The following is a 26,874-nucleotide window of genomic DNA, read 5'->3' on the forward strand; positions in this document are numbered from 1 at the left end:
CCACGCGCGCCCCCGCTGCGTAAAGTGCCTCGGCGATCACGCCACATTAGATTGCTCGCGAGTTAGGGAAACCGCGACCGAACCTCCAAGCTGTGTCCTATGCCTTAAGCAAGGGCACCCCGCGAACTACCGTGGATGTCCTAGGGCTCCGCGTAAACGTCCGACCCACCCAGCCCCCCGAACCGTCGGCCCAAAGACTTCGGCGCCTTCAGTGCCGAAACCCGCCTTCGTGCCGGCTGCAGTTCCCACGGTCTCGGCGTGGAAAAAGCCGCTGCCGTATACGAAGGCGGGAACGCAAACCGCACCCCCGCCCCCGCTCGCGACACGCCCCGCGCCCCAGCCCCTGCTCGCACCTCGACCCGCGCCCGCGTTCCTTCCCCCGCAACCCTCTGCCGCCAACGACTTCGCGCTCGTGCGCGACTTCGTCACTGCGGTCAACTTCGACCGTCTGCGATCGTTCGCAGACGCTATCCGTAGGTCGGTAACCCCCGAACAGCGACTCGCGGCCGCGTTCGACCACATGGACGTATACGAGTCCGTGTCCCGCACTTTGTAAATCTTTACCGGTAACCAATGGCGCAAAAAGGTAGAGAAAAACCGTATTCCCTTACGTTAGCATTCTTTAATGCTAACGGACTCGCGCGGCAACGCGATCAAATTTTCGAATTTCTCCGCGATAATCTTATAGATATTCTATTAGTGCAGGAAACCTGTCTGAAGCCCTCGCGTTGCGACCCGAAAGTCGCGAATTACGCCATGGTTAGGAATGACAGACTCACCGCCTCCAAAGGCGGGACTGCCATTTACTATAGGCGGGCCCTGCACGTTGTCCCTCTCGATACTCCCTCGCTCTCACATATCGAGGCGTCAGTGTGCCGTATCTCGCTGACGGGACACCAGCCGATCGTCATCGCATCCGTTTATCTCCCCCCGGACAAGCCCCTCCTGAGCAGTGACATCGAGTCATTGTTCGGCATGGGAGACTCCGTCATCCTGGCAGGCGATTTAAATTGCCACCACACTAGGTGGAACTGCCATCGTACAAACGTGAACGGTAGGCGTCTCGACGCGTTTATAGACGACCTCACCTTTGAAATAGTCGGTCCCCCAACTCCAACATGTTATCCGTATAACATCGCGCTCCGTCCGAGCACTATAGACCTGGCATTGCTTAGGAACGTAACTCTGCGCTTGCGTTCCATCGAAGCAATGTCAGAGCTCGACTCAGACCACCGACCTGTCGTTATGCAGCTCGGTCGCCCTCACAACCCAGTCACTGTTACGAGGACCATGGTGGATTGGAATAAGCTGGGCACGTGCCTAGCCGACGCCGCTCCGCCAATCCTCCCTTACGGCCCGGATTCGAATCCATCCCCCGAGGACACCGTCGAATCCATAAACATCATTACCGATCACATCTCTTCCGCGATCATTAGATCTTCAAAAGAAGTCGATGTGGAGGACAGCTTCCACCGCATCAGACTGTCCCCCGATCTTAGGAATCTCTTAAGAGTTAGGAACGCGGCAATCCGGGCCTACGATCGTCTTCCCACGCATTCAAACCGGATTCGGATGCGTCGTCTACAACGCGAAGTCCACTCCCGCTTAAGCGACGCGCGTAACGATAATTAGCATAGTTATTTAGAACAACTCGCGCCCTCCCACCAAGCATACTGGCGACTAGCTAGGACTCTCAAATCCGAAACTACCGCTACTATGCCTCCCCTCGTTCGCCCTTCAGGCCAACCACCGGCATTCGATGACGATGACAAGGCGGAGCTGCTGGCCGATGCACTGCAAGAGCAGTGCACCACCAGCACTCAACACGCGGACCCCGAACACACCGAGTTAGTCGACAGGGAGGTCGAGCGCAGAGCTTCCCTGCCGCCCTCGGACGCGTTACCCCCCATTACCACTGACGAAGTTAGAGACGCGATCCACAACCTTCAACCTAGGAAGGCACCCGGCTCCGACGGCATCCACAACCGCGCGCTAAAACTCTTGCCAGTCCAACTGATAGCAATGTTGGCTACAATTTTAAATGCCGCTATGACGCACTGCATCTTTCCCGCGGTGTGGAAAGAAGCGGACGTTATCGGTATACATAAGCCGGGCAAGCCGACAAACGAAACCTCTAGTTACCGTCCGATTAGTCTCCTCTCGACGATAGGAAAAATTTACGAACGGCTCCTTAGGAAACGCCTCTGGGATTTTGTTACCGCGAACAAAATTCTCATAGACGAACAGTTCGGATTCCGCTCTAAGCACTCGTGCGTACAACAAGTGCACCGCCTCACGGAGCACATTCTGATAGGACTAAATAGGCGTAAACAAATCCCGACCGGCGCCCTCTTCTTCGACATCGCGAAGGCGTTCGACAAAGTCTGGCACAACGGTTTAATTTATAAACTGTACAACATGGGAGTGCCAGACAGACTCGTGCTCATCATACGAGACTTCTTGTCGAACCGTTCGTTTCGATATCGAGTAGAGGGAACTCGTTCTCGTCCCCGTCAACTGACCGCCGGAGTCCCGCAAGGCTCCGCGCTCTCCCCGTTATTATTTAGTTTGTATATCAATGATATACCCCGGTCTCCGGAGACCCATCTAGCGCTCTTCGCCGATGACACGGCTATCTACTACTCGTGTAGGAAGATGTCGCTGCTTCATCGGCGACTCCAGATCGCAGTAGCCACCATGGGACAGTGGTTCCGGAAGTGGCGAATAGACATTAACCCCACGAAAAGCGCAGCGGTGCTCTTCAAAAGGGGTCGCCCTCCGAACATCACTTCGAGCATCCCACTCCGTAGTAGGCGCGCAAACACCTCCGCCGTTAGTCCCATCACTCTCTTTGGCCAGCCCATACCGTGGGTCTCGAAGGTCAAATATCTAGGCGTCACCCTCGACAGAGGGATGACATTCCGTCCCCATATAAAAACGGTACGCGACCGCGCCGCGTTTATTCTAGGACGACTCTATCCAATGCTTTGTAGTCGAAGCAAACTGTCCCTCCGTAATCAGGTAACTCTCTACAAAACTTGTATACGCCCCGTCATGACGTATGCAAGCGTAGTGTTCGCTCACGCAGCCCGCACCCACTTGAAATCCCTTCAGGTTATTCAATCACGATTCTGCAGGATAGCCGTCGGAGCGCCTTGGTTCCTTAGGAATGTGGATCTCCACGACGACCTGGAGCTCGACTCTTTTAGTAAGTATCTACAGTCGGCATCGCTGCGCCATTTTGAGAAGGCGGTACGACATGAGAACCCTCTCATCGTAGCCGCTGGAAATTACATACCCGACCCAGTAGACCGAATGGTAAACCGTCGACGTCGCCCAAAGCACGTCATTACGGATCCTCCTGATCCATTAACGGTGCTTTTAGGCACCACAAGCACCGGTCACCGTCCTCGTCGAACCCGTCGCTTGCGACGAAGGGCTCGACGAGCGAACTAACCCATAGACACAGCCCACTGAGTTTCTCGCTGGATCTTCTCAGTGGGTCGCGTTTCCGATCCGGTGGTAGACTCTGCGAAGCACTGCTCTTGCTAGGGTCAGTGTTAGCAACTCTCCGGTTGAGCCCCGCGAGCTCACCTACAAACGTTAGGGTGAAGCTGAAATAGCCTCTCAAGGCTATCAGCATAGGTAGGGAAAAAAAAAAAAAAAAAGGTCATTTACTAAGATTTTTTCAGTGGACTTTTTGGTGGATCCCGAGAAGTTACGTCCAGCGGCTTTGTTTCATTTTCCCACATTTGCGCACAGATATTAAGCAGTTAATAAACCACCAATTTAAACCCGAAGAAACACTAAATAGACAAAACAAAACAACTCACACAACTTCACTCCTCGCGTTCCCGCCAAAAAGTCAATCAAGTTTGAAAGACTGCGTAAATAGACTCCGGAATCCCAAAGGCTAAGAAGGTAGATTCGCGAATATTTAAAGCAGATGCTAGATTACACCTTTGCGCTTAGCTTTGACAATGCTTTATTGCTTGTTAGGATGGGGAACTTACGATCCACCTGGCATTGAGTTACTGGAGACCGTGGACACATGCCACGCAGCTTTGAGACTATGTTCCGTCATACAAATCAGGATGCATTTGTGCTTCGTGACGCATTTAGGCAGGGCCGTGATACCTACCCGTGACCTTAACAATACTTAAACGACATATTATTACAAATTAACATGGTCACTACACAAGGGGGCCGCGGGTTCGAATCCCGCCAAGGGAAGATATTTCTATGATAAATATAAATGTCTTTTCCAGGGTTATGGATGTCTATTAAATATGTATATGTATGTGTATAATAAGAATCTTATTATTTCCGTTCTCTGGTACATGTAACACAAGTTCTTTACGAACTTAGCACGGGACCAGTTAACGTGGCGTGATCATTAGTAAATATTTATATTTATTTATTTATATTATTTATTATTATCGTGGAAGCTAATCGAGAATGCAATATAGGCACATATTTCCTTAGAAAAAATTTATAACTGTCTGTAGTATTTTAACACTGTATCGTATCGCTTGACGCGTGCACAGAGTCGAATATAATATGTATGGTTTTTTCATGTTCAATACTACAATTTCTGTTCTTGGCCTAATTAATTTTATCTCCTTATTATTTTAATACTTTACATTGTTTAGTTTATCTATGCTTCCTGTTATGCATAGTTTATAGGAAATAGTGAATAATCTTATATCTTCTATATATATATAAAAATGAATTGTTGTTCGTTTGTCTCGCTCAAACTCGGGAACGGCTGGACAGATTTGGCTAATTTTGGTCTTGAATTATTTGTGGAAGTCCAGAGAACGGTAAACGGTTAAAAGGTAAATAAATATCAAAATGCTCAAAATATCAAATATCAAATATTTGAAGCTACAAAATGCTGTAAATAAAAATAACAATTTTGTTTTCCCTTTGTTGTGTCCCCCGTCGGACGGATTCCTTTTGTTTGTTTTAAGTTTATTTTATACAAAAGTTTAGGTATTTTATTTATCGATTGAAGCACTATGAAGTCTGCCGGGTCAGCTGGTCAACATTATTTTCATTCAAATCAATATTACGGTGGCTCATTATAATTTTTTATTCAGTTAAATTCAATAATGTATTATACACAATTAGAAGTACTATAAATCTGTACCTAAGTCATTTATATGATCGCGATGAACAGTTATTAATGGCAGGGCACTTTTTAATGGCAATGGAGTTATTAACGGCACTTCTATGAAGGATTTCTTCAAAGTACCGTCGACGAACGTGGCACGCGAGTGTTTTCAACAAATGTGTATGTTTCGTGCGTTCCGTCGTAGACAGAGCGAAGTGTATACCGCATTTTATTATACACGTGAATTATATTTTAAAAAGGCAGCAAACCGCATTAGTCACCGACAAATCAATTTAAAGTTATCAACCCCGGCAAAACCCAAGGAGTCGTTTCATTGGTTTTCCCATTTGTACTTCAAAACAGTAACACAATAAACAACGACGACATCACAGTCGTATCTTATTTGATACAGAGAATTACAACCTTTTTTTTTCTTTTTCCGGGCCGGGGCCCGAACCTCCTACGAGGTCCCCGCGCAAAGGGGCGCATGGGGGATCTGCATGGTGTTGTGAGCAGACTCGAGCCCAAGGATTTTAGGGCCCACCCACTAAACGACTCCCCTGCACTCGTACACCCGACGTCCGATCCCCTCCGAGACCAGAACCCGGATGAGGTAGGGGGGGTTGCCGCGGTCAACACTACAACCAGACGGCGCGGCTCCCCTTTTTTTTTTTTTTCGGGTAGAGGGCCGAACCTCCTACGAGGTCCCCGCGCAAAAGGGGCGCGCGGGGTATGTGAGACTCAACGATCTGCATGGTGTTGTGAGCAGACCGCGGGCCCAAGGGCTCACCCTAAGGACGCCCAGCCGACGGAGCCTTCGAGGCGAATCGAAGGCTCTGGAACGTCGGCGGTCTCGGTACGGCAGCCCGTCAGGCCGCCCAGACGGTGCCGCTGGTGTCCCGGAATACCCTGCTGGACCAGAACCAGCCTGCCGGGTCGGGACGCGATACACCGCCAACCGGTCGCTCTATTTACTCCTCGGCGGCGCACTAGAGTGCTGGTAGCGCGCCGCGCGGCCTCTACCCCCTCAGGTTGCGTCTTGAAGAGAATTACAACCTTTACATTCCATTTTTTTGTGGGGAAACTTTATTTTGCCAAACAAAAATGTATACAGAATACAGATAAATTGCTTTGTATTCCTCCTAGCGCTCCTATTCCTAAAACTATCACTTGTAAAAAATAAATGCCAATCATTTGCTTCGCTTCGACGCGAAGGAAGAACAAACAAACACACTTTCATGTTTATAAGGTTAATAAAGTATGGATTTATAACTTTTTTTTCCCTACCTAAGCTGATAGCCTTGAGAGGCTATATCAGCGGAATCTTAACTAGTAGGTGAGCTCACGGGGCTCAAACCTGACGACGTTGCTAACACGAACCCTAGCAAGAGCCGTGCTTCGTAGAATCTACGACCGGATCGGAAACGCATCCCACTGAGAAGATCCGGCGAGAAACTCAGTGGGCTGTGTCTGAGGGTTAATTTACTCGTCGAGCCCTTCGTCGCAAACGACGGGTTCGACGAGAAAGATGACCGGTGCTTGAGGTACCCAAAAGCACCGTTAGTGAATCGGGAGGATCCGAAATAACGTGTCTGGGGCGACGTCGACTGCTTTCCATTCTTTCCGCAGGATCGGGAATGTAGTTACCGGCGGCCACGATGAGAGGGTTCTCGTGTCGTGCCGCTTTATCGAAGTGGAATTTATACCAGATAACCCGATCATAATATGTTGATCACTCGACAAAGTGACTAACAGTCTACATAAGCTTACGTTCAAATAAATTGTCCCTATATATTTATATTGTCATTACTACAACTGCGACTTAGTGTGTCGAAGACTAAAAAACCACGTTATATCAAAGATAAGACGCACTTAATCAAATATACAATCAACAAAAAATAAGCTGATCGACTGTAATGTAATCAAAACTACTTTTAATAGGTAATATCCGTATTAATCACTAATACGATATGGAGTTATGGAAAATCGATTAAATACAATTTGATAGGGCACTGATTAAAATTAGTTGACCAGTATCTCGCGTAGAATTTATTTCATATGTACAAGTCAATTTGGTTCACATGTAAAATTATTATCTTCAAAGACTAAATTTCGACCATCGATAAATTTGGTAATTTCCAATAATTCCGTCGGTAATTTGAGTCGTCGTGGCCTAAAGGATAAGACGTCCGGCGTACCTACTCTTACCAAACGATACGACCGTGCTGATGTTCGTATCTCGTACACGAGTACCAATTTTAGTAAGGAAATGCGTACTCAACATATATTCCTTATAACATCGTGTAATAAAAATGAAATATTGTAAATTTGCCTAATGACTGGTGAACAAGGCGACATGCGTAGTTACAAAATTATTAATGTACATATTTCTAGTACTCCTACCGATTTGAAATGTAGGATAGCCTTAAAGACGGTGGTAGCGCAATGTGACATATCAAAATTCAAAATTGAAAATCATTTATTTCAACTTAGATGTCAGTATAACACACTTGTTGAATGTCAAAATATAAATAACAATGTTAACTCTACCACACCGGTACCAAAAAAAGCCACAGTCCCGAGAAGAACCGGCGAAACAAACTCAGCGGGCTTTACGATATACGACGTAGATCCTGAGCTATTACAACAACTTATGCAATAAATAAAAAGATGTACCGAAATCTAGTCACCACAAAATGAAACTCGTGAAGTGCGTTAGCCAATGAAGTTCTATTTAAAGGCATTTCTTAACAAGAAGCTTTATCAAAAATCAAAATAAACTCCCGAGAAATTCTCTTTTCCTGTGTACATTTTAATTAAATGTTATCTTAATGATGTTGTCGTGATTTCCTTTAGAGCATTTCTTCACGAGCGACCGAACGCGCAACGTTTTTTTTTTTCATCACGATACAATACGTGGACACAGAGCACGACGTGTAGGTAATATCTACGTTTTTCCACGAATACAATTCTGGTAAAGAAACGGCAAAAAAAAAAACGTGTCGTGTAGATTTTCATCGACATCTTACAAAATCTTCTTCTTCTTCTCAGTCGTACACTCCTGGCGGAGTGGTTGTGGTTACGTATGTCTTATTGCTGGGTTGCGGCTTTTGAGAGACTTCTCCATCTCTCTCTATTTGTGGCGGTACATGTACATTCAGCTTCCCTTAGGAACGCTTCGTAGATGACTTAATCAAGAATACAAAATAAAATTACATAATTAAATAATTACAAAATAGAAAGGACAAATATTTTTGGTTCGCAAATGATTGTTTTTGTTTTCTTTTTATTTTATTTTTCATCTTCGTCGTTCCCTTATTACTGAGGATCGCGAGAACACGTATACAAGTATGTTTATGAAGATTCGATCGAAGAAGGAGATCGGTCTCGGGCAGGGACTCGTTTCCCTCCGCTTACCCAAGTATGAGAAGCTTTTCCAGACTACTAGAGGTCTCGCAGTAGTCGAAATTCGACTATAATTAATTGGAATTGTAAGTTGTACACTATTATGATTGTATTTTATACTTCTATAATCACAAATTTCGCCAAGACTACACTATAAAAATATTAACAAAGACATACAATATTTAATCTATTCTCAATTTGAGAACAGACGTCATGAACAAAAGTTTGACAATAAATAGTATGCATGCGTGTGTGCGTCAAATACATGGTATGTAGTGTGTGTAATGTTTTCTTTATTGATTTAATGTATCTTTTATGCATTATTTAAAAAAAATATTAGCATTGTGCACTTCTTCTCAATATTCTCTATAAGTGTGGAAAACATACTCCTCCGTTCGCGCAATTTTCGTAAAAAGGGATACAAAGTTTTTGTTTCACGTATTAATATATAGATTCCTTGGAAATCGCATGATATATCCGAAAAAACTGAGTGTTCGTTCTTGACAAACAGTAGAGAGCCACCTTGTGATGTGGAGTTCTTTTATACTTTAATTAGCCGGAAACTAGAACCTTACACCCAGAATCATGGATGACTTCGTAAAAAAACAGACAAATCGTTTCTTGTATTGTATTTGAATACTTGAAGAATGACCTCAGACAATCGTGATTAAGAGTCGCACCGTGAAGATATTAACATGATGTGTACTCGATATTAAGATAGTATGCGTAAATCTGTATAGGTTATTTTTGTATGTCCTACTTTTACGAGATCATATGGCTGAGATGGTACAAGATAAATATTCATACTATTTCTATATTTGTCTAGGAAACCGAGACCACTTGCCTTTTGATATACGGATACAACGCTAAGGTTACTACAATGTTACTAAGATTATCTTGCTGATATTAGACTTTAACACAGCGAAGATAAGATCTGTTGAATAATATAGGTTGAATAATATATTTCGCTATAGTGCATCGTGCACGTGTAAATATTCCTTTCATTTAGGCAGAGGTCTGATGATGAGTGGGTCCGGGCTAACGCGGTTGAAACTTCAGAATTCCTTCACCAGAACAATCTTTCACCTACACTGATACCCCGTTAATTCACAAGGCACGGGAACTAAAATGATGGTGTTCGCATTCATTTGGAAAGTTTAAAAATACAATAGTACATTGTGCACCAAGGGAGCAAAGTTGGACATTTCCTCCCGCGTGTAAAACCTCCCGGAGCCCCCCCCGTACTCATAAAAAAACAATTTAACTGTTTTTTAATTTTTAAATAAACTACTACAAATTGAATAAGAACTGTCTGATGAACTCATCTTTGATTAATACTTCACTATTAAATTTTATTGCCTTTTGTTTATTTCACTTTTACACTAAACACAATATTGAAAATTACCCGAGCACAACAATGGCGGAAAATTTTAGCTGCGTGAGAGCATACGTAGATACTAACGCGCATGCGCACTTGTACCCAGGGAGAAAATTTTACACTTTCTTCCCTGTACAGCGGGACGAAAACCGAACTTTCGGCGTAGGTAGAAGAAAAAAACAATTGTGTAAAAATTAATGGAGTGGAGCTGTATGCTTTGGTTTTTCACCCGTGCCTATCGTGATAATACTCCGTCATATTTTGTTGAAACAATGCGAGCTTTTGACGGATCCTGATAATCTAGCCGAAATATAAAACACTAGGTGATTTAGTTTCGTGCTAATTTTGTTTTTCTTTTTTTCTAAATTGGCAACATTTGTTACTTTACAGTTTTCTTGACCACGGAATGATATGTAGTGTAGATAATATGCAACGTTGCATATTGCAGTGTGACGTGTGCGTGTGTGCTATGTCGGGCGACGCTCCTGCGCGGGCAGTCGTTCACCTAAGCCAGCTAAGCAAGGTGTGCAATAAATACCTAATATGTCATCAGTATTTTATTGAAGAACCCAACCATATGCTGACTATAGAAACTATTTTCATTTCATCAAAAAATATATAAATTATTCAAAATAAAATAAAAAATACTTAAATAGACATAGACAAAATGGTTCAGTGCCTTTCTCCTCTCCTTTCTGTTCTCCCCTGTCTCTGTCCTAATTTTCTGTTCATTTTTGTCTAGTACAAAAAAAAGAGAAATAATGTTTTTCCCAGCTTCGTTAACTTGAATTTTCACTAACAAACGAGCCTTCGTAAAACAAAATACTCGATTAAGTCGCAAAACTCAACTCTTGTGAAAAAGCAATTAATGAAATCCGTAATCTAAACGTACACAACTGGTTCGAAAAATGGATGTCACGACTACGCGAATTACTAACATTGCTTTTCCACAACAGTTCGTTGACAATTTTGTTTTTTTTTTGTCATCACTACATAGTATAAAACAAAGTCGCTTTCTCTGTCCCTATATCCTTATGTATGCTTAAATCTTTAAAACTACGCAACGAGTATTAATGTGGCTTTTTTAAATAGATACAGTGATTGAAGAGGAAGGTTTATATGTATAATAACATCCATTAAATATTGGTGAAATCAATAATAAATTACAGTTTCCGAAGCGAAGCGAGGGCGGGTCGCTAGTGTGTTTATATAAAGATAAACCTCATATTATTATTAACATAAGGTGCATTTTTGGAATGATACCAAAAAAATGTACGTGTATAAATAAAAAATAAAAAAAATACCTTATAATCTTGGACACCACAAAGATTCAGTCACGAAAGTACAATATATTTGAATGTTTTGTTTGTTTGTGTTCTAAATATAATAACCAACCAATCAATCAAAATAACACAACATTGCTAAATACTTTGAAAGTACAATAAAATTAACTGGCGCAAAACGCTGTTTACTATATATTTTTAACTAAACGATTGTGAGAATTCAATAAACCCACGGCATTCGTACAATGACCTACTTCACAACTACAATAGAACGCTAGACGCTAAAAACGGTAAATGATTTTATTATTGGCATAAATCAGCAGTCATCTATCTATTATGATCTGTGATAAGTTTATAGCCCATTGGGATTGATACTGACTATTAACTGGTAATAGCGATATACGGAATAGTTCCAATATTTTTAATATTATTGTTTTAAAGGATTAACGAACGCATGGTCTTCCCGATGTGTGTCTTCAGAATCTTCCTGGGGATGAAATCCCGTCCTTTCCCCAGAACGGGTACCGGCGAAGGCGGACTTTCGGCGCTCACTATGCAGCACCATTTACCTGTGCATTTACTATTTTAAAGGCACTAATCGTCTTAGGAAATTCCAATTCTGTTCCATAAAGCGTGTCCTTTACCAATGCCTGTAGAGAACCCTCAGATAAGGTGCTCGCCATAACAAATTAGATCCACGTGAAGTGAAGCAGTAAATATCTGCTCGTTCTCTGGTTAAGGCCTTCAGCCCGTTTTTCGCTCTTTACGGTACCACTGGGAAGAGATGGGTGGTATTACTCTAGACCGATACCACAGAACCAAAATGGTATGGATTTTCGTTATTCATTCACGCAAAAATAGCTGAATATATTTCGAGGCAATCTGCCATAAAGACATAGAGAAATAGTATAGGATTTTGTTAATTCCTTATTAACTAGATGTTCCCCCTTGGATTGATTCGCGTTAAATTTGTATTTCGGAAACGTGTTGCATTATGCCGGGAAAACAGTTGCTTGCGTCCTTGGTCCATTAAGTATCAGTTTGATTGTTGGTTGGTTTATTTATTTATTTATTTATTTATTTATTAAGTCGCACCAACAAAGTGATCATCAATACAAAACATTGACAAATTGACAAAAGTTCATGGCAGATGTCACCTCAATTATAGGTGCAATCGACAGTGCATTAACATCAAAAATAAAAAAAATATACAGCTAAGATTTGAATACATTTCATTCATTGCTTAAGATTAATTTAATTGGGAGATGATCCGCGACAGATTTTTCCTGTAAGTAGTGAGACAATCAGAAAAAACATCTATTTCACTTACAATAAGTTCAGTGCAATCGGACAACTCCGAAGGAACATTGAACATTTATCTATCTATCTATCACTAATATCGAAATTCACGTCATTTCGAACCCTCTCGATCCACTAACGATGCTTCTAGGTACCCAAGCACCGTTCATCGTTCTCGTCGAACCCGTCGCTTGCGACGAAGGGCTCGGCGAGTAAATTTGCCCAGAGACACAGCCGACTGAGTTTCTCGCCGGATCTTATTTTTTATTTTTTATTGCTTAGATGGGTGGACGAGCTCGCAGCCCACCTGGTGTTAAGTGGTTACTAGAGTCAATAGACATCTACAAAGTAAATGCGCCACCCACCTTGAGATTTAAGTTCTAAGGTCTCGAGTATAGTTACAATGGCTGCCCCACCCTTCAAACCGAAACGCATTACTGCTTCACGGCAGAAATAGGCAGGGTGGTGGTACCTACCCGTGCGGACTCACAAGAGGTCCTACTACCAGTAATTACGCAAATAATAATTTTGCGGGTTTGATTTTTATTACACCATGTTATTCTTTCACCGTGGAAGTCAATCGTGAACATTTGTTAAGTACATATTTCATTAGAAAAATTGGTACCTGCCTAGAATTCGAACACCGGTGCATCGCTCAACACGAATGCACCGGACGTCTTATCTCTTAGGCCACGAAGACTTCAAAATTGTCTAATCTAAGCATTATACCGATATAGCTATATGTAAATTCGCCTTAGAATTCAGTCATTCGTTCATTGATAACAGTTCAATTATTTTATTATCAGTAAAGTCATCGTCCGCTTCATTGAGAGACGTTAACGGTTCGCGAGTCGCATACAACGGTGCGCCCCGTGACAATGTTGTACAAAGTACCAACAATGTCTATTTACGTACATACATTAGAAAAATAAAAAAATCATTGTCATATTTCCGGACACGTGACATGAAACGTGGTTTAGTATTTCCTTAAGTATAGGTTAATATAACCGTATATTTTAGAAATATCTACTACTAGCTTATGCCCGTCCAGACTTCGTCCGCGTGGAATAGTTCACAAATAATGCTTTATTTTAGAACTCTTCTTCTCCATCGCTCCCTCATTGCTGAGGATCGTGACTCCGTTTTAGCCTGTCTACTGTCAGCCTCCATCGGTTCCGGTCAGTTGCCTGGTGTAGTGCAGCGCTAAGTGGTCCGCTGGTTTGCTCGGAGATCTGGTCGGACCAACGTTTGGGGCTCCGGCCTCTAGGACGTTTTCCTTCTACTTTCCCAGTGACCATCAGACGTTCCAAGTTGTCTACACCTCTGCGGGCAACGTGGCCAAAGTAGCGCATTATGCGTTGCAGACAGGTGGCAGACAGGCGTTGAGCGTTCTCCATTTTAAGCTGATGTAGGACCGAGATGTTCGTGCGGTGGGCTGTCCATGGAATCCTTAATAGGCGGCGCCAGCACCACATTTCAAAAGCATCAACTCTGTTTCGGTCAGCTGCTTTTATGGTCCATGTTTCTGCTCCATAGAGAGCGATTGGAAAGACCAGTGAGTGCACAAGATGTATTTTGGTCCTATTCGAAATATTACGATCTTTCCAAACTTTGCTCAACTGCGTCATAGCTGTTTTAGCCATTCCAATTCGTCGGCGTATTTCAGGCTCACAGCTCCCCTTATCCGTGATCACAGAACCAAGGTAGACAAACTATTAGTATTAGTATTTTAGAACAAAGGTTAGCATAAAAAACGTTATAGTGAGCCGACCTTAACATATAGACATATTCTGCCGCGGATTTTTTTTTTTAGATCTTTTAAAAGGGAACAATTCTGTCATACATTATTTTAGTGAAACTTAACCGATTCTGCAGCGCACGCAACGCATGCTCTCAAAAGGGGAAAAAAGCCCCATTTTGAAACATTCTTTATTGGTGCTCCGCTTGTCTTAGCGTGATGTTATATAGCCTTATAATCTTCCTCAATAAATGAGCTATCTAACACAGAAATAATTTTTCAAATCGGACCAGCAGTTCCTGAGATTAGCGCATTCAAGCAAACAAACTCTTCAGCTTTATAATATTAGTATAGATTTTATTGTATTTCGTTTATAGAAGGGCAGAGAAAATCACATCCTATTCGATTATTTATAATAGCCTGAACTCTATGTATTGCTAGCTGATATTACTGGTGATATGGAGGATTGTATGTTCACAAGGGTAGTTACTTCTTTCTACCGACTTAATAAAGGCCGGTAGCCTCAAAGGGGTATTATAGCTTCTCCGAACTTGTAAGCGAGCTCACGTAGTTTAACCTAAAAGATTTTGATAAGATCAGTGCCTCACTGAATCTATCACCGGATCGGAATTACGATGAGAAAATTTGGCTTAGCTTAGTATACTGTTGCCCGTCGAAATCTTACGATAACCGGTGCTTAAAATGTCTAAAAGCACCGAGAGGAGATAGGGAGGATCTGTGTACGGATACTGATCCGATATCCGACTGGGCTATCCAACGCCCGCGCCGGCGTCTCCAGAGAAGAAGATGGCGGAAAGGAAGACTCACCTGACCTTTTCTTTCAATTTCTCCTAGAAGACTAGGTGATGAGAAAGGCGCGTAAGGTGCAAGACTAGCCAGGCAAAATCAACTAGCAACCAAACCCCATCGAACTCCATCACTCCGGTTAGTAGAGGGTCATACTCGCTCATGATTGTTATATTTTCAATAAGAATATTCTAGTATGAAAGCTTTAGATTACATTACGGCGATGGACTGAAGTCTTGGGTCAGTCACGTAGTAGCCACGTGAAATGTAGTTGTTAGAGCTAAAACCTTACTTTCATTTTTTTTATTATAAAATAGTATACCTACCACCCTGTCTAAGTAGTGATGACGTAGGTTGTATTTCCATTTCCCAATGTACACAACGAATTTCCAATATCACTCTAAAGAATTGCACTCAAACATTAAACGCACAGCAAAGTAGTTTTATTTTATGGATTAAATTCTGAATCTTCTAGAAACAAGCGACACAAGAATAGTGGTTTTAGCAACACATCACTTAAAATACTGGCATCATCTGCATAGTGATGCTAAACCATTCAAAAGGAATGCGAATAACTTAAACAAATATGTATAATGGATTACGCGATTTGAATAGAAATCGATGTAGTTAAAATATTTTAATTTTATTGCCTCCGAAGCCCTACATAACGAGGAACGGCTATCAGCGATAATAACGTCGCGGACTCTGATATTCTAACCAGTCCGTCAAAAGACACGTCATAGAATGAATTAAATAACTTTAAGTACCACAAATTAATCACTTTGTGGACTCTGTTCCGATGACGAACAGTGGACAAATATTTACTCAGAGTTGCAAATAACAAGTACCGTAAGCTACCGAGGCAGACGCAAAAGAATTGATACCCAAGCCGCATAAAAGAATGTTCATTTAAAAATTAACTTCCTCTTTTAAAGCTGTTTTGTTAATTCTTTACTATCGATGCCATAAATTTCAAAAAACTATCTATAGTAGTCACTATTCGTACACAGTCGCAGTTTCTTGAATTTCTTTCTTAAATATGCATGAAAATAATGTTGTGTTGCCGACAAATCAATGTCAAACTACGAGTGAGGTATTTGAGCACTGCTTCTACGAGTAATAGTATATTCCAACTCAGCGTGGACCATCAAAGAGTTTAATGTCAAACTACGAGTGAGATATTTGAGCAATGCTTCTACGAGTAATAGTATATTCCAACTCAGCGTGGACCATCAAAGAGTTTAATGTCAAACTACGAGTGAGATATTTGAGCAATGCTTCTACGAGTAATAGTATATTCCAACTCAGCGTGGACCATTAAAGAGATTATTTAAGCGGCGTCACGATGTATTCGATTTCTGGTGTTAGAATCGTGTCAGCTGAACCAGGAACATATCGCGGAAACTGAAGTCTGTCGAAAAGTTAATAGTTGTATGGCTTTCTTCGTCATGACAGATACCTAGGGCTAAACAACGCGGACCCGTCTGCACAGAGGTTTTCTTTTTCGATATCGTGCTACAAAGCCTGGTACAAAGGTATAATTTATAAAAGATACACCATACGCGTGCCAGAAAGTTCATGCTCATCATGCGAGACTTCTTGTTGAACCATACGTTTCAGTATCTAGTCGAGGGAACTCGCTCTCTTCCGCGACAAATCTCAGCCGAGGTCCCTCAAGGCTCGGCTGTCTCCCCGTAATTTTTTATCCTATATATTAACAATACAGCCTGGTCGCCGTTTACCCAGTTAGTCCTTATTGCGGATGATACGGCTATCTACTACTCGAGTAAGAAAAATCCTCGCTCATGCATAGTAAGCTCCAGATCGCGGCCACCAATTTAAGATAGTAGTTCTGAAAGTGACGTATCGACATCAATCCCACGAAAACCACAGCAGTGCTCTCCAAAAGGGGGCGTCTACCCGACACGAGTGCTATTGTCTCGCCTCAAATTAGGCGCGGTAACTCCATTACCATCAAAATCTTTAGCCGGCCGGTGGGCCAAGTACCTAGGCGTCACCCTCGACAGAGGGATGACATTTGATGCCTACATCTAGATAGTATGCGACCGTGCCGCTACTCCTACTCGGTCGACTATACCCCGAGATGTGCAAGCGAAGTAAATTGTTCCTTCGTAACAAGGGGACACTATAAAACATACATACGTTCCGTCATGACCTATGCAAATATAGTGTTCGCCCACGCGCCCCGCATGCACATAAACTCTCTCAGGACATTCAATACCGCTTCTGCAGGATACCTGTCTTAGCACTATGGGAAGTACCTGAAGAATGTCGACCTTCAAGATGAACTACATTTAGAACAGTTACGTGAGTATATTAAGGTAGCGTCAGAATGCTACTTCGACATGGCGGCGCAACAATTATCGAGGCAACGCAAAGCCGCCCTCACCCGAAACACGTCAAACATGTATACTTTATTGACAACAAACTTCCAGCAATGGAGAGCCAAATGAAAGAGAAGAAAGTTGTCATACATATACAAACAGAAGAACAACTTGTGTGAAGAAATAGCAAGGTATTATAATCGTTGACGCCTATGAAAATAATATGTTCTATCTGTATACTTTCTCATTATGGCAATGAACGATTGAGTGAGAAGACTCGAAGGATTCTAGCCTAGCATGATATCCAACAGACAACATTCAGCCTAGGGTTGTGTAATGGCATACACTGTAGGACCTTGCCGTGAAATGAAGTGTAGACTGAACCATGCCACATTCTCTTATTTGTGACCTTGCACAATAAATTTTAAATGAATAAATAGACACAGTGCATTTTCAAGTCTCTTCATAAACATACACACTCTGGAATATTTTATATATGTAAATGCAAATATGCTTCACAACAGGAATAAAATACACCTACAGGTAACTATACTTGAGACCTTAGAACTTACATCTCAAGGTATATAAAGAACTATTTATTATTGCAGTGGTTCAAATGGAATATTAATTTGCTACTTTAAATTTATTTATTTACATTTAAAAAAACACTATCCTTTATGTTTTACGGGTTTAGGACTTCTACATCTGTTATAGGTCTAAAATAATTTAGCTGGCATAAATCATACTAGAGTGCCTCATATATAAAGTACTTCTAATAAAGGTATATTTTTTTTCTTTTTTCAGTTAAGTTTACACATCAATGCAGTGGAGTATGAGAGTTGAAAATGATATAATTTACTGTGTTACAATAAGTCACTTTATGTAGGGATTTCAATTAATTTCAATTAAGACACTGACTAGATAATTTTATCTCTACAAGCTCTTACAATGCAGCCACATCACAGACACGCCTATCCCATAAGAACATATTTTGGCTTTAGATTTAAGATTCCCATTCATTTAATACACTCATTACAATAATATTATAGATAAACATTATTTTTCTTCATTAAATACTTCACATATTACTAGCCAACAGTTGAATACAGCTCTAACTTATGAGGTATTCCTCTCCTCCGAGATGGAATCACTACATAGTATAAAACAAAGTCGCTTTCTCTGAACCTATATCTGTCTATCCCTAAGTATGCTCAAATCTTTAAAACTACGCAACGGATTTTGATGCGGTTTTTATAATAGATAGAATGATTGAAGAGGAAGGCTTATATGTATAATAACATCCATTAAATAATGGAGAAATCAATAATAAATTACAGTTTCCGAAGCGAAGCGAGGGCGGGTCGCTAGTATTTAATAAGATGGAATAAAGATTATTTTAGTTTCAGCTTTTCATTATAAAGATCTTCAACAAAAATATCGCACTTTTAAATATAATTTCCTAGTTTATTAAAACTGTACCAAGTTTAAGAAACGATTCATAAGTAACTATTTGGATGTCATTTATGCATGTATAATAAAATAATGAATTTGAAATATAATAGATAAAACAAAAGTACCTAGAAGTCAGCAAATAATTTAGTACAAAATAATTTTACCTTAGCATTAGCTTTTATTATGAACACACTTCCGTGAAATCATACTTTAGAAGAAAACACTTTTTAAAGCACTTAATTATAAATAAACTAACCGAAAAAAAAATTCAACAAATAACTAACACCACACTTTACAATTTAATCTCATTTCTTGTTATAAATAAAATTGTATGTACGGTATACATACTTTAATTCAATTTTTGAATTATTTCACCAAACGTCATAGCAATCAAATGTCATCATAGGTTATACACATAGACCTATATAGTAGGGACACGACATATTGTTCTATACGTACAATTGCTTATATAAATAGCACCCATTTTGAAGGCACATACATAAACATATATCTATCTCGTTCTTACTCAGCACTTTAACTCGCAGGAAAACAATATAACAGTATTTCAGTGCGTACATAAAATGAAACATGAATATACGTAAATATCTTCGTCTCCGTCTAATGAGGCCAAAAATCCGCCATGTTTAGCGCGCCAAATGTCATTGTCACGTCAGTTCGGCCGTCTGTTTTGGGTTCTACATTATTTATTGACTATGATATCGATTTAATATGATTGATTATATAAAATTTCATAATTTATCATGCTTAAAACATACAAAAATAATAATTAAAACGTATTTTATAGGATCTCAAGAAAGTCGATGTCCTAAAACTATTATCTATATGTATTTAAATTCATTATGGAGCCCTCATCCGAAAAATCCATTTTTCGGTCGGAATCTATTGATCATGACACTAATCATAAATACCACTTTAAAATATGTCATCAAAACATATTTAGACATTCTGTTTAGATATTTTGGGAAAAAGGCTACCGACAAAATCTCTTCGGAACTATTTAAATAAAATAGTTTTATTCCGCAGTGAGTAAAACACTATTGTAAATTTGTTAAATATTTAATAATTAAGTGATTTTAGAGAGGAAGTCACAAGGAATGACGTTTGTAATTAATGAATAAATGTTCTGTAGGTGTTTTTTTTTTCACGCGGTCCCTTGATAAGTTTAAAATTTGAATCACTCTCAAGCGAAAGTGATTCAAATGGTGCGGCGCACCTTCCTTGGGGTGCGCTGCGGTAGTATGTTACGGACTTTAGAGTCAGCAAAACAATTAAAATAGATTGTAATGGTCTAAGAAAAACACGTACTCAAAATACGATAACATTTAGCATGCTAGAAATGGGCTGATGGCTTTGAACTACGCCATATCTTTATGTTTTGCGACAAACGACAACTTTATAAAATCAGTGTAGCAACTTTTAAAAATCATCATATCGTTTACTTGGCAAATTCGAAGGACGAACTTGTCTTAGATTTCACCCATCTAAATCATATCATATTTGCACATAACAATATACCTACTTACTTCCCATTAAAGTATAAATTCTACAAATAAATAATACTCAACAATATTTAAAATAAAATGAGCCAAGAACGTTTATCGATAAAACCTGATAACATTGAAATCTTTTGTACAGCACTAAAGCCGCCATGTTTTGTGGCCAGATGACGTCACAGTGGCACGAAATTTTGGTTGACGTTTCATTTCCATAGGTTTCCTACTTCATTGGTTATACACATGTTATACACCTAATAAATTGAAATGTCATGAATCTCAACAATCTTCCATGATTCTGTCTGTCAAAATGGAATATTTCAGTGCAAGTAAACATCCATGAATTTAAGTAGGTTCTGTGTATTTTGCATTAAAATTTGAATTTAATACATTTTTATTTCCCTCCGTTTCAACCATAGACTCACATCTAAAGATATACATATAATATTGACTGTAAAATTATTTTGATTTGAACATGATTTGATCGATAGCGCTCGGTACCCTGTGTTAATTATTATATAATACATGAAAAAAAAAACGTTTGGTTTAATAGGGATAGGTAAGCTATTTGTATCTGAGTTCCAATGATCATTTAGTGTTTAGAACTTTCAAAAAACAAATTAAATACAACAACAACAATATATACAACAACAAACAAATAAATAGTTAAATATACCTGAATATACTGGTTCATGTAATTTAATTGTTTCAAATAAAAATTATGGAAAGTGGGGAGAGATTAAAAAATCAACGACGAAATTCAAAAAAATACAAATAGCCGCCATAAAGTTATGGCAGTAAAATTAAATACAAAATATTAATTAATAGCTTTGATAAGGATAAAATGGTTTTTATTCTGCTGAATCAAATTGAAAACAAAAAAAAATTAGCCACTTTCACAATAAGTATTGGCCGTTGTTTTTAAAAAAATATTTTGCTCTAGGCTTGTGTGATTTATAATTATAATAATAATAATGTTTTTATTGCAAGTAAGCATGACTCATATAAATTGTTAATAAGACTTAGACCTATGTTAGTAGTTATATTTACATCACAATGAATTACTGTCGTAACATCCCATGGGAGATGGCACCACAGCGACCCATGTATACACAGTCCAGCCTGCTTGCGATCATGCTCAGGATACTGTTGGAGCTGGCCCTCACTCTGCTTACCAGAGATGCACACCTCTTACGCATGGTAGCGTAAAAACAATCTATGTGCGCGTCTGCAAACATCCCTGATGCGCTACAAAAACGGGGCAGCACCACCAGCACCTTATACGCGTTATTATATTGAACACGGAGAGCGTTGTACGATCTTTGAGTATATCCAGCCCACAAGCTGCACGTGTAAAAGTTAGTACAGTAGGCCCTAAAGAGGGTGCTTTCGAGCTATCATGTCTGCTCTAACCGACAACGCTCTCCGCTCTCGTTCAATATCTTCATCATCTTTGAGATCAGGGGTCAACACATGGCCGAGATATTTAAATTTATAAGCTCTTGTCAATGGCGTTCCGTTGAGTACTACGTGAGGTATTTTATCATGCGTCCCACCCCTGGTCTCAAAGACCATGATCTCCGACTTTTTACAGTTGTACACCAAACCGTGTGATTTGGCGTATCCCTCACACAAAGAAACAAGTTGCCTTAGGCCACAGATAGACGCGCTCAGCAGCACCATATCGTCTGCGTAGCTGATGTTGTTTACGCACACCCCGTCTATGAAACAACCAATCCTGGTCCTACTGAGCTCGCCGATCAGCTCGTTCATATACAGGTTGAAGAGCGTAGGCGAGCCCAACCCCCCTTGTCTCACCCCGCACTCCAACCTATACGGAAGAGACAAAGCCCCAGCCCATCGCATATTGTTGATCTGGTTCCCATACCAAAACTTGAGAATGTTGTTTATTTCCGTGGGTAGTTTAATATTTTCCAACTTTTTCCACAAGAGGTCATAGGAAACCAAATCAAACGCCTTGGACAGATCAAGAAAACAGGCATAAACAGGTGTTCCCACTGAAGTAGGAAACCTATGGAAATGAAACGTCAACAAAAAATTCGTGCCACTGTGACGTCATCTGGCCACAAAACATGGCGGTTTTAGTGCTGCCCAGAAGATTTTAATGTTAGTAGGTTTTATCGATAAACGTTCTTGGCTTATTTTATTTTAAATATTGTTGAGTATGAATGTATTTGTAGAATTTATACTTTAATAGGAAGTAAGTATATTGTTATGTGCAAAGATGATGTGATTTAGATATTATGTGAAATCTAAGACGAGTTCGTGCTTCAAATTTTCCAAGTAAACGATATGACGATTTTTAAAATTTGCTACACTGATTTTATAAAGTTGTCGTTTGCCGCAAAACATAAAGATATGGCATAGTACAGTGCCATCAGCCCATTTCTAGCATGCTGAATGTTATCGTATTTTGAGTACGTGTTTTTCTTAGACTACTACAATCTATTTTAATTGTTTTGCTGACTCTAAAGTCCGTAGCACACTACCGCAGCGCACCTCAAGGAAGGTGCACCGCACTACCGCACCGCATGCAAATTTTAAACTTATCAAGGGACCGCCTGATAAAAAAAAACACCTACAGAACATTTATTCGTTAATGAAATTACAAACGTCATTCCTTGTGACTTCCTCTCTAAAATCACTTAATTAATAAATATTTAACGAATTTACAATAGTGTTTTACTCACTGCGGAATAAAACTATTTTATTTAAATAGTTCCGAAGAGATTTTGTCGGTAGCCTTTTTCCCGAAATATCTAAACAGAATGTCTAAATATGTTTTGATGACATATTTTAAAGTGGTATTTATGATTAGTGTCATGATCAATAGATTCCGACCGAAAAATGGATTTTTCGGATGAGGGCTCCATAATGAATTTAAATACATATAGATAATAGTTTTAGGACATCGACTTTCTTGAGATCCTATAAAATACGTTTTAATTATTATTTTTGTATGTTTTAAGCATGATAAATTATTAAATTTTATATAATCAATCATATTAAATCGATATCAAAGTCAATAAATAATGCACAACCCAAAACAGACGGCCGAACTGACGTGACAATGACATTTGGCGCGCTAAACATGGCGGATTTTCGGCCTCATTAGACGGAGACGGAGATATTTACGTATATTCATGTTTCATTTTATGTACGCACTGAAATACTGTTATATTGTTTTCCTGCGAGTTAAAGTGCTGAGTAAGAACGAGATAGATATATGTTTATGTATGTGCCTTCAAAATGGGTGCTATTTATATAAGCAATTGTACGTATAGAACAATATGTCGTGTCCCTACTATATAGGTCTATGGGTGTTCCTCGCCGCATGTAGTATTTGACAGCATGCTTAAGACATAAGATTGCACTCTCTGTCGACAAACCTGAACGGAATCCGAATTGGTTATCATGAAGATTTACATATTTATTTAGTTTAAAGTTAAGCATGCTGTCCAACACCTTGAATATAACAGTAGCTAGTGAGATAGGATAGAGTTACTGCTATCTGCAAGGTCTCCAGTCTTATTTTTAGCTATTGGTACAACTACTGTTCGTATCATTTCCATTTTATCCATGATTATTTTTGCAATTTTTTTTTTCAAAAAATTATATCTGTAGGAATTTAAAAGTATTGATTAATTGAATTTCCGAACTGAAATTCCTAAAAAACTTTTTACCTTCATTGATATAAGCAGCATATTGATATTGTTATCTTTCTCACACTCACTATGTGTCACATAATTCTAGACTACTCTTATAAAGGCTATGATAGAGAATTCTAGAATATTCAACTGGAGCGTGATACAGCTGTTGAATTGGTAAGTTTTTGTTTGTTGCGCAATAAAAATTATAAAAACAATGTAAATAGTTATTCAACGCAATAATCCCAAATTCCAGCTACACATAAACAAGAATTGATAAAGTTAGTACAGCCATGGCGAACAGCGCCTTTATGGACAAATTACGTTCGTTTCTCGGTATTCGGCAAGAGCCGCCCCGGAACAATTTTCGAAACCCAATCTGGGGTTCCGACGATGAAGACGACGGAGATGAATTATACTCTAGGAACGAGATGTCCGCTATCATAGATCCAATGGATCTCCACAGAGATTTCACCAAACATATGCACGAAATGTTTCGATCGTTTGGAAGCATGTTCGGCGACGTACAGTCATTTTTCCACGATGAAAACTTTGATTTTCCCGGAATCAGCGACTTGCCTTCCGACGAAGGTTCCAACCACGGTAACATCAGAGATTACTATTTGAAACCCGGCTATGACAATCACAGAGAGGCTCTCAAACAAGATGTGGATTTAGATGGGAAAATATCTTCTAACGAAATATCAGGACTCTTGAAACAAAAGGATAACTTGCAAGATGCCAATCAAAAGCCACTTTTTAATGGCAATTTGGTACCGGGAAGATCATTCTGTCAGACTATTATTACAACAAGTGTTAAGAAACCTGATGGAACAGTAGAGACAAGGAGAATTGTTAAAAATGGCAATGAAGTAACTGAAGAGACTGTCACATCAGGCCCTGTGACAAACATTGTCAACCCTACGATGGACACCATGACCACAAGCTTCATTTACAATGGTGTGATTTCTGAAGTTCTTTCATCATTGTTCCGAAATTTTTACTAGAACATAATATCATTCCCATTTGATATATATTGATAGCCATATTATAGTCATTTTAATTTAAGACACTAGCTCGTAATTTTGATATCAAAATAAGTTATTTTTTCCAATCATAAGTAACTGTAAATCCGTAGTTCTTCCTCACATATAAACATACAGTATAATCTTTAAATAGTACTTATTAACACGTATTGACATATTTAAATATCAATGAAAGAGAAATAAAACAATTATATTATCTAGAATAAAATAATGTTTACACATAATCCATTGTACCTGGATAGATATTAATATGTAGAATGGACTTTTTACATTGTGTACTTATTTATTTGTATATTTTTTTAAATAATGAATGTATTCCAAAAATAGAAGTTCAATAAAATTTTGCTTCTCTTATGTAATTAATTTGCAATATTTGTGTTTATTCTCTTACAAATTATTGCTGTTCTTGACAGAACTCAAATGTGTTAATTGTTTGTCTGTCCCAGTACACATCACAATGTCCTGTGGCTCATCTTGAAATGAGATCTTTAAGGTGGACTCTCAGTATCTATGATTCATTCATTTCATACCATTCAAACTGAAGAGCCTTAATGTAAATTTAAAAAGCAAAACCATAATTTTATAAGACAAAACTAGTTGACCCGGCAGACTTCGTAGTGCCTCAATCGATAAACAAAAGACCTAAACTTTTGTATAAAATAAACTTAAAACAAGCAAAAGGAATCAGTCCGATGCGGAACACATCAAAGGAAATTGTTAGGCAGCGGCCTGGCTCTGCCCCTGATATTGCTGACGTCCATGAGCGACGGTGACCACTTACCGTCAGGTGGGCCGTACGCTCGTCTGCCTACAAAGGAAATAAAAAAATATTTTTATTTAATTCCGAGCATATTCATATTTATCTACCTTTTAAACCTTCTCTGGACTTACACAAATAATTCAAGACCAAAATTAGCCAAATTGGTCCAGCCGTTCTCGAGTTTTAGCGAGACTAACGAACAGCAATTCATTTTTATATATATAGATATATTGAAACACTACAGTAACTAGACAATCATTATCAGAATATGTTGCTCATATGTTGAATAAGGTGCACCCTTAAATAAATATATCGCACATACGGTGCCATAACATCAGCTATACAATTTTTGATAAAACTGAACTGAGTATAAGAAAATCCACTCTTTTAATAGTTATTAGTTGGATGTTTGCTTTTACTGATAAAGTTGAAAGTTGCAGCTTAAGTATTATCATTTTATTTCTGTAGTCGAGAACTATATAATTCTAATAAGATGTTGAACTTTCAAACGCTTCCCCTGAAAATTTTAATAATTTGTATAAGTGATGTGATAGCATAGGTATATAGATACCTACCGATATTAAATTTAGACTGACTTTTTTTAGTTTACGAGCTTTCTGTTACTGTTTTTTTTCACACAACATAGTTTCAGGTCCTGGACTAACCATTAATTGTGATTAGCACGAAGAATCCGTATGTATCTCGAGGAAAAAATGGTGCGCGTGCAACTTGGTGCAGGTGTAAGAAGTTAAACTTCTTTTGCGGTGTAGGTATAGTATAGTGGTCTTTTTCATTTTTCATCCATAAATCAAATTTCTCTTGTATTAAGGAATGCTATGTACCTATAAGAGAAAGAACATAGCTCACATTTTCCTTTCCCTGTCCACGGTCGAGTGGTTCGCGAGACGCTCTGTCTATTTTCTCTGTCGCTCTTCCTAAATTTAATTTTTTTTCTAGCCGTAATGAATCTGTCGTGAGTTAATTTGTTCTTTAAAAGATTTTTTTTTTTTTTAATATAAAAGAAATTTTGGTTTAAAAACGTAATTTGGATAAATAAACATTA

At 39.4% G+C, this 26,874-nt stretch overlaps 2 protein-coding genes across 3 annotated transcripts in view; one reads left to right on the forward strand and one right to left on the reverse strand.

The window, feature by feature from the left end:
• The window catches only part of LOC114252986 (glucose transporter type 1), a 33,489-nt gene extending 14,330 nt beyond the window's left edge, over positions 1–19,159 (reverse strand). Inside the window, exon 1 of one of the 2 annotated variants that reach the window (XM_089728150.1) lies at positions 18,988–19,159. Coding sequence is in view for 1 of the 2 variants with exons in the window: in XM_028187713.2 (XP_028043514.1) it covers positions 15,353–15,392 (40 nt within the window). In the remaining variant the exon portion in view is untranslated. Of the gene's footprint in view, positions 1–15,352; positions 15,854–18,987 lie in introns of those variants that run through there. The other variant, XM_028187713.2, reaches the window with a different exon arrangement.
• A 4,484-nt stretch (positions 19,160–23,643) lies between these two features.
• Positions 23,644–25,421, forward strand: LOC114252983 (uncharacterized). Its single transcript, XM_028187710.2, has 2 exons — positions 23,644–24,182; positions 24,262–25,421. The coding sequence occupies exon 2, from the start codon at positions 24,299–24,301 to the stop codon at positions 25,010–25,012; it is 714 nt and encodes a 237-aa protein (XP_028043511.2). The 5' UTR covers positions 23,644–24,182; positions 24,262–24,298; the 3' UTR covers positions 25,013–25,421.
• Positions 25,422–26,874: the final 1,453 nt, after the last annotated feature.

Source organism: Bombyx mandarina, chromosome 06 (assembly GCF_030267445.1).
Source record: "Bombyx mandarina strain Sakado chromosome 06, ASM3026744v2".
NCBI classification, from domain to species: domain Eukaryota; kingdom Metazoa; phylum Arthropoda; class Insecta; order Lepidoptera; family Bombycidae; genus Bombyx; species Bombyx mandarina.

Bases quoted from the DNA above. Each gene is read 5' to 3' on its own strand.
- LOC114252983 (XM_028187710.2), top strand. From the start codon at position 24,299: ATGGCGAACAGCGCCTTTATGGACAAATTACGTTCGTTTCTCGGTATT.